Source organism: Dama dama, chromosome 24, assembly GCF_033118175.1.
Source record: "Dama dama isolate Ldn47 chromosome 24, ASM3311817v1, whole genome shotgun sequence".
Classification (NCBI taxonomy): Eukaryota; Metazoa; Chordata; class Mammalia; order Artiodactyla; family Cervidae; genus Dama; species Dama dama.
Window position 1 is genome coordinate 20,089,159 of NC_083704.1, and position 9,157 is coordinate 20,098,315.

At 48.3% G+C, this 9,157-nt stretch overlaps 1 protein-coding gene across 6 annotated transcripts in view; it reads left to right on the forward strand.

Annotated features, from left to right (window-relative positions):
* Positions 1-8,628, forward strand: part of TRAK1 (trafficking kinesin protein 1) — a 99,031-nt gene extending 90,403 nt beyond the window's left edge. For all 6 annotated transcript variants that reach the window (XM_061127859.1, XM_061127860.1, XM_061127861.1 and 3 more), the window contains 2 exons: positions 3,621-3,723; positions 5,777-8,628. In XM_061127859.1, coding sequence (XP_060983842.1) covers positions 3,621-3,723; positions 5,777-6,575 — 902 coding nt within the window. In that variant the 3' untranslated portion in view covers positions 6,576-8,628. The remainder of the gene's footprint in view (positions 1-3,620; positions 3,724-5,776) is intronic.
* Positions 8,629-9,157: the final 529 nt, after the last annotated feature.

The following is a 9,157-nucleotide window of genomic DNA, read 5'->3' on the forward strand; positions in this document are numbered from 1 at the left end:
GGGAACTGAGTTTCAGGTTTGTTGTCCAGTTGTACCACCTAGTGATGCCCTGGAGAAGTGCACCCTTGAACTGGCTTCAGGAGCACCAGCTGGATGATGAACTTGGGGCAACTTAGCCAGGCCAGCTCCCCACACATGTCGGTGGTTGCAGACAAGAAGGACAGACAAGAAGGCAAGAGGGCACGGGATCCAGCTCTGTTGGCATGTTAAGACTCCAAAGAGATTTTTATATTTGCACTTTTGACTTTTTAACAGCATTCCAAAAAGTCACTTTATCTCCTGAAGATACCCCAGAAGCCACTTGAAAGAATTTCCGGTTCTCTCTGCCACGCCATGAGATTATTCCTCTGTTCAGTCACTCTTTAGATGAAACAGAGAGTAGAAAACGTGGTGCCGTGGGTCAACTAAACTTTTCATTTTTTTAAGTTTTGCAGGAACCAAAAGTTGTACAGAAGCCAGAATAAGATCTTGTGATGTGGTTTTCAGTCTCTGTGCTAGAAACCTTCCTGGAACCGATGGGCTGAATGTCTGCATTGGGGACTCATGGGTCTTTCAAACTGTAGATGGGGGCTGTGTAGAAGAAATGCTTAAGAAGCAGAGAAAAAGAGTTACAGGCCCATGTTAAGCCTGGTACTAAGGGTTTTCAAATGTCATCTTGTAACACTGTGTAGTTTAAAATCACCTTTATCTTATTTTTTAAAAAGAAAAGATAAAAACCGATTCTGCTCTATCTGAAACTGCCCTTGTTTCCCTACTCCTCAGAGAAAAACACCTGTTAAAACTGCATTAGTCCCAAACAGCATTTACGTTAATGACAAAGCACAGGGCAAACAAAGGTTTATGGAGTTTTTCCCACATGGACTCATCACAGAACTTATTTTACCCCAGAAAAATTCATGCAGAGACAATCTTGAATAATCAAGGATTAACTAAGTGTAAAAGTTCCCTTTGAAAGATTAGTATTTTGTACCAGTTTCAGAACCTGGAGGAGGAAGAACAAATAAAAATAATTAAGGATTAGGGGCTTGGGGGAGGAGAGGGGAAGAAATGCAAGTTCATTCCTAAATAAAATACTTGATGAAAGTATTTGTCAGTGTTTGTACTTCTAGCTCACAGCACTGCGGTCTTCCAATCAGACTGAGAAAAAGAAGGAGGATTTAAGTAGGAAGTCAGAGCATTAAATCCAGGAAAGCCCGTCCTTGGAGGCCTCTTGTGAACAGCACAAGACGAACTCACAGCACCGAAGGCAGGGCTTTGGGGCGCAGTAGGGCCTGGGCCCTCTCGCTGAGCCCCTGCTCCCTGCCCTGAAGACTTAGCGCCTCCTGCTTTGGGAATTTGCTCTCTCCTGTACACAGAACTGTAGGAATCAGCCCTTAACGGCTCTGTGGCAACTCACTCTGTCTGTGTTGTATCCCAAGGAAGGGAGATGCTGCAGCGGCCCGGCGGGCAGTGGTGACTCAGAGAGCTGGCGGGTCCAGGCGTCCCAGTGGTATTGCAGAGGGGCTGAACCTCTGGCTTTGGCACTTTTGATCCTTGTTGATTTACCTCGGTCTTCTCAAGCTGTCCATCGCTTCTGGGGAATGATGACCTCTGAATTTTAGCAGCCTTTTCCTATTCCCAAAACCCATTTGCATAAGATGGGTTTTGCTTCTGCTGATGCAACGGTGTCTAAAATGTCCATCTCACACTAGCTGTTGCGATTGAAGATCCAATACGTAATGGGGTGGAGGAGGAGGTGAACGTGTGTGACCTTTTGATTTGATATTCTGGCCATGTGTTTAAATGGAGTATGCTTCTAAGTTTAAATCCAGCCTTGCTTTTGTTTGGTTTTTTTAAAAAAATGTTCTCTCTCTTATAACCGTTCTGTCCTAATTCTACTTACTGCATTTTTCTTTCTTTCCTCCCAAATAACCCATCATGTCTGTTATTTGGGATGCTCTTCTCAGGTTTTCTGTTGCTTTTGTTTCTAGACTTTATTGCAATCAGAGAATCGTGATTGGTTGGTTGCCTTTTCTTCATAGCTTCTTCCCTTTTTATTTTGCTCACAGTCATTTCTCAGCTATCTGAGTTCCTAAACCACTACTTTTTTGATTGAGCAACAAAGATGCATAAAGGCTATTTTTACATGTGTTTCCCACACCCCTCCTGCTTTGCCTGGAGCTCCTTGAGGCTGAGAGTTTGCTCTTGTGGCTGTGATGCTGGCTGCCGTGGCAGGGGCTACCGGAGCCTTCCTTGCCACCCAGAGATGACTTGGGCCACAGTCATCAGGGCAAACCAGTCTTGCAAAGCTCCTGAGTCACTGCCACCATTTTTGTGCTTTGGCTTTGTCCTGCCTGCCTTCAATTTGCGTGTCTCCAATATTTTTTTTATTTCATCTAGTTTCTTGTTTTTCCTTTTTCTTTTTTTAAAGACACAGTCACCTGTGTGTGGATCTGTAGGTTTGGGGCACTGATCTCTTCTGGTTTGTTTTCCTTTTTGTCAAATCCAAGAGAAAACTTGCCATAAAGAGCTAGAAGATTCTAGTTCCAGACTTTTGAATCTTCAGCGTGCTCATGGCCTCCAATATCCTAATCGTTTTTCTCCCAGGAGGTCTCTGGGGGCTGAGAGGCTGCAGGGGTGGAGTTGGTGGGGAGGAGGGAATGATCCTAGACCTCACCATGCATGCTGTTGGGAGCAACATTTTTTTTTTTTCCTTTTATTTTTATTTTTTTCCTTTTACATTTGAGTTGTGAATGAGGATGACCTCTACAATCATGATGTCTCCTGTAGACTCTATTCCTACTTCTCACCTGTGGTTTTCTGATGCATGGTCCTAAAGCTTCTGTGATTTACTTTGCTCCAGATCCTAGTCTTCAGCTGCCTTAACAACTCTTTGGAGCTTTCAAAGGAAATAAGTTGAGGACAACTTACTCATTTTCATCAGAAACCAGACATCCTAGAAATGGCAAGAAAGCAGCTCAGGGGGACTGGTGCTGCTTACAGTGCTGTGTGCCAGCCCAGTCCTGGCAGAGAGCCTGGGCCCTGGGACTCTTGCCAGCAGTGTTGTTGCTGAGGCAGCTGAGGCTCCATCTCCTTCCCTGCCGACCACAGATAGGCAGTAGTGGAGCCAGCTTCCTCAAGCCCCTTTTTGTATAAACTGAAAAGGGAGCCCATGAGCCTTGCGCTGTTTCTAGGTGTAAGTGCCTCTCCCTGCCCTGCACCTCTCCCCTCCCCTTGGCAGAGCTTGGCACCTATCTGCCAGTGAAAAGAAAAGTAAAGCAACAAAAGAAGGAAGCCGGTTCAGATCTCTGAGGAGGGAACCCAAATTTACCCCCAAGGGCCCTTTGGCCCTTCAAACTGGATCCACTACTGGCCAAAGAACGCTGATGGGAAACCCTGTCTGGATTGGGTTGGAAGCTGGAATTCGATGCTCTGCATGCCAGTGCTCAAAAGTGTGGTTGTTTTTGAGGGACCACCTTCGACCCAGAACATTCGCGTTTCACCTTCCTCGCCCAGATCCAGTTTACAAGGTAGCTCATCGCTTCTTGCATCTGTTGAGGGCCATGCGGGACTCTGACTTTTCTCGTGGGTTTACTTGGATGCAAGGACTATATCTTGTTCCTCCCCTCCCCCCAATTTAGCCCACCACCCTGGGAAGTGCATGTCACAGACCAACTCCACCTTCACCTTCACCACCTGTCGCATCCTGCATCCTTCAGACGAGCTCACGCGGGTCACACCAAGGTAAGGGACCCAGCCGCGGGGTGGGCAGGGTGGGGTGAGGTGGGAGCACTCCCTGCAAGACTTACTGTCAAGGAAAGCTGAAATAGAAAGAGGGTTGTTCAAAACCAACTCCAGCCAGTGGAAGCATCTCTCACCTGTTCAAGTCCCATCCTTTTTTTTTTGAATCAAGACCCCTATTGATTCAGACCCAGCACAGAATAGAGAGACCTGGACCCACTTTAAGTTGCCTTCTTATTGGCCATGAAAGATTCTTAGGCCCCGCCTCAACCAGCTGAAGTTCAGGGCACTACCGCAGGCTCTAAGGCCAAGTCTGTTGGCTTTTTGCCCCAGAATTTGCCAGTAGAACATGTTCTTTCACAGAATGGAGTTACTGAACCCTGTGGTAACCCTTATGCCTCTGGAAATAGCCCCAGGAACCATGCGTGCATCGCAGCCACACTGTAACAACCGAAATGATAAAACTTGAACAGAACCACATGCTTGGTGTGGTCCATTTCCCTTGGGTGCCTCCAAGAAGTGATAGAAGTTGGCACCATCTGACGAGAGGACTTGTGTGGCCTTGGTGGGGTTGGGGGAAGGGTCTGTTTGACTAGATTTCTGACCTCCCAGAGCTTCTGATGAAAGGGAAAACGGTCTTACCCAACATGGTGGTGTGACCCCCCTCAGCCATTTTCTCTGTGGCGCGAGGTGTCAGGGTGAGTGGAAAGTATCTCATAGGAGGGAGGTGAGCTGGGCCAGCTCACAGGGAGCAGCCACCCCAAGGAGCACCTTCAACTATGAATGATTCTCCGCAGGTCATGTGAGGAGGACGACGAAGCAGCCCCAGGCCCTGTTGAGCTGAGAGCAGATATAGGGCAGAGAGTGAGTCCACAGGCAAGGCAGGGGGTGAGCACACTGCCAGCAGGGCCCGCCTGGCAGGGCCCTGTGAAGGAGCTGTGTGTGCACGTGTGGCCGCCACTAACCCGCAATGTGGGCGTGGATGTGTCTCTGTGGTTGTGCCTGCCTAATTCGGCCTTGACAGCAGATACCCCTAACCTGTCTAAACACCCCAGTCAAGCCAAGTGCCAACACTAATACAGGTCTAACCAAGGTTCTTACCGGAAGGGGATTTCTAAGTTTTAGCTTGTCTCCATCTCCCTTCCTGCCTCTGGAGAACCTGGCTTCCCCGTCCCCCAGCTCTATGTTTGAAGAGATTGTGTTGAAAACCAGTGGACAGAGCTTCCCCTGGGGAGAGGCTGGTGCCCTGGCACTCTTCTGATGGTAGCTGCAGGACTCAACACTGCACCCCTGCCTTCTTCTCTAAGTCCTTATGATCTCATCAGGGATAAAAAAAACCTGAGAAGTAAGTAGCAGGAGAAAGCTTTTTGCCTGAGTTTGAAAGAATGGCAGCCTGAAACAAAAATGGAAAAGCTCTCTAGAAGTGGTTCTGTGGCCAAGTACAGATTTTTTTCGCCCTGGATTGCTTATAGATCAGTTTTGTAGAAATCCACCTGTGCCTTTTGAAGACTACCATTTTAAGCTTCAGGATCTGCTGTGGTTTCTAATCCTGTGTTCCTCTGAGTGCTCCCCACCCACCAGCATCCCCACTCCCGAGTTTGTGTGAGTGCAGGAATTTGAGGAAATTGGTAGAGACAGAGCACCTGTCTGCTGCAGGGCTTCCTCTCTTATCTTTGGGGTCACTCAGACTTGGGTTCAAATCCAAGGATCTTCCACTGAGTAGCTGAGTGTGACGTTGAGTAAGTCACCTAATCTGAGCCTAATTTCCTCACTTGTAAAGGCAACAACTGTACTCACCCTCTAGGTCTGAGAGAAGGGAATCACGTGCAGCTTCCTGTTAATGTAAACCAGCCCCCCAAGTTTCAGAGACTCCATGGCCTCTACAGATGAGAGGGAGGATCAGACATGAAAAGAGGCATCCAGGGAGCCTGGGTTGGAGGAGTCCCCTCAGTATGTCCCAGGCCTGCCCTGCACCCCTGCAGGAGGCTGGCCCGGACCCTTTCCTTGGTTCTCCTGGGCATTTTCTGATCAATGACCTGTTGTGTTTTCTTATCAGCCTTAACTCGGCCCCGACTCCGGCTTGTGGCAGTGCCAGCCACTTGAAATCCACACCAGTGGCCACGCCGTGCACTCCCCGGAGGCTGAGCCTGGCCGAATCCTTCACTAACGTCCGTGAGTCCACGACCACCATGAGCACGTCCCTGGGGCTGGTGTGGCTGCTGAAGGAGCGGGGCATTTCCGCGGCTGTGTATGACCCCCAGAGCTGGGACAGGGCCGGTCGGGGCACCCTCCTGCACTCCTATACTCCCAGGATGGCCGTGATCCCCTCCACACCACCCAACTCACCTATGCAGACACCCACATCTTCTCCACCTTCCTTTGAGTTCAAGTGCACAAGCCCTCCCTACGACAACTTCCTGGCTTCCAAGCCAGCCAGCTCCATCCTGAGGGAGGTGAGGGAGAAGAAGGCAGTCCGGAGCAGTGAAAGCCAGACCGACGTGTCTGTCTCCAACCTCAACCTCGTGGACAAAGTCAGGAGGTTTGGCGTGGCCAAAGTGGTGAACTCGGGGCGAGCCCACGTCCCCGCCTTGACTGAGGACCAGGGACCTCTTCTCTGTGGGCCCCCAGGCCCTGCGCAGGCCCTCGTCCCCAGAGGCCTGGTACCCGAAGGCCTGCCCCTCGGATGCCCCACCGTCACGAGTGCCATCGGTGGGCTCCAGCTCAACAGTGGCATCCGACGAAACCGCAGCTTCCCCACCATGGTGGGGTCCAGCATGCAGATGAAAGCCCCTGTGACCCTCACCTCGGGCATCTTGATGGGTGCTAAGCTTCCCAAACAAACTAGCTTACGGTGAGGCTGGGAAGAGGCCCTTCCCCTAGAGGAGACCAGGCTGGCTCCCGCCTCCCTCTCCTCCCCCTGCCCTGCGCACGCTCCCTCTGCCCTCCTCTGTCCATCCCCTCCTGAGCTAGACAAATCAACCTCGTGCCTAATGGGGGCAGAGTGGAGACTCTGTAAAATGTGTACATAGGACTTGGAGACCTGTATCCACCCTGCCCTTCCTTCAGATCCTGCAGGAAGCGCCCCCGCACCGACATCACTCTCTTGAGGACCTAGCCTATGCTGGCGGGCGGGGGCAGGAGCAGCCGGGTGTCTTTCCTTCTTCTTTCCTTTGAGAAGCACTGAAACCCCCAAGTGTGTTCTTATCCCATGGATAGGAAACCAGTGAACTTGTGGCTGCCTGCCAGAGCCACACATCCTGAGCTATCAGGTGGCACAGTGGTTCTGCCACCCCAGCGTCACTGGGCATCTCGCCTCTCCTGCCCCGTAGGAGCGTAAGGGGCCTCCGTCCGCAGCCACGTGCAGTTGCCGTAGCTTTCATGATGGAAGAGTTGTTCTTTCTTTCTGGGGTCCCAGCTTTTTTAAGACCTTAACTGCTTGGCCCCAATGGACGGTTGCTTCTTTTTTTGACCTGTGACTTTTTCTTCTCATGCCTTCGATGCGAAGTCATCCTTCCATGTTTTGTAATCCACTGTCAGGCCAGATATCTGACCTGAAAGAGAATGTATTTACACTCCTGCTGCACCATTTGGCAGCCCCTGTGTGTTCGTGTGATTTACTTTTTCCATGTTTTTTTTTTTTTTAATATATGCAGGGAAGTAATGGTACTAGATGGGAAGTCGCAGTAAAATGTTCTCTCTGTGGTTCTGTGACACCAAAATACAAGTTTCAGACACACCAAGCAGCTAGTGAGATAGCAGCTTATTTCTGGGACCCAGTGTCACAGCCAATTGATTAAGACCAGACCCAACGTGACTTTAACAATAGGACCTTAAGGAAAAGGGGTCGGGGGAAAGGTGGTGAGTGAAACTTGTCAACAGTGGAAGAGTAGAAACAGGGCCAAAGGTAACACCAAACTGGTTCACAGAGAAACAAGGCTTTGGTGGTCCGCTGGTTCTGGTCTTTACTCTAGACCCGAGACCCTTGAGCGTATTCTCACATCTGTGGTCTTCTGTTGCAGCCATTCGATACCCTCACGTTTTGCCCTCTTGTTTCAGAAAAGAGTGGTCCCAGAAAAGCCCTTCATGTCCTTGTGCCACTTTTTATCTTTAGGAAAAGGTAGAGGTGTTGTGAGAACCATGAACAAACAGGGAGCCTGGTCCCATCGCTGTCATCCACTAAGTTTCAAACTTTTATTTATTATTTGTGTGTGCTGTATTTTAAACAAACATTCTCTGTCCTATCCAGCTTGGTCACAGTGTGTCTGTGGCTTTCCAGTCCAAGCAGATCATTTATTTATTCTAATCTGGGGACTGCACATCACGGTGCTCTGTGGCCATTTGTTCTAGATGTTTATGGAAGGATAACATCATATGCAAGTAAAATCATCATTTTGCACCCCCCATTCCCCTTTTCTTCCACCCCCTTGGCAAAAGATGTATCCTTCAATTGAGTGAGTGTGAACTTTTGTCCACAGAAGATACTTTGAGAAAGTTCCCAGGAGCAAGCTTCAGTCCCATGATTTCAGACTATTTATTCTCTGAACACGAGGGTGTTGGTTAATTATGTTTTCAACCCTCCTCTCTGTGGTATGTGTGCACTCACTGCACGGAACTTATACCTTTTTATTTGAATGTATTTTAAAGCAGTAGGTAGAATAAAAAAGGAATATGAAAACCATGGATGGAATGGACCATTTTATGTATTCAGAGAGAGGAGCCACCCATCACCACAAAGGAAATACCCGTGTAAAATTCAGCAATTCAGAGGTTGCAGTATTTAGTATAGTTAATAAATGATCAACATTGTGCAACCACTACCAAAAAGTGTGTTGTAATGCATCCAAAATCAACAATAAAATTTTATTTGCTGATGAGTACCAATAAAATAAGTTCAAATGATGGAAACCACACTGCTACTGATTTGTATTTTGTTCTTTTCATTGAGGAGTTGATCTCTGAAAGACATGAGGGATTCAGCTCTTGGGGGAACTTAAATGAAAGACATATATTTCTGTTGTATCCCACCTTTCTTTTAAGGTAATACTCTCCCTTAGATAAACTTCCAGTCAGAGCTGGAGGTGCTCTCTCTTTTCAGGGCTGTATACTACTCTTCCATATGCACATGCCCGTGTGTGAATACATACACACCCCTGTGAACCTTTAAGTTAATTCTAAACTTTCACTGTCACAACACTGAGATGAGAAAAATATCACATATATGCAATTTTCCACATACATGAACTTACCTTTAGGATAAATTCCCAAATAGATGTTGTCGTATTGCCTTCCATTGGACTTGGTTGAGATTTAAAAGCCAATGACAGTGGAGGATCACTAGACGGAGAAGAAAATGGCAAAACTTACTGCCACTTTAATGTGTGGAAGCAGTGACGTAATACAAGCAAACATAGTGTTGGTGGTTTCAGTGGCAAGGATT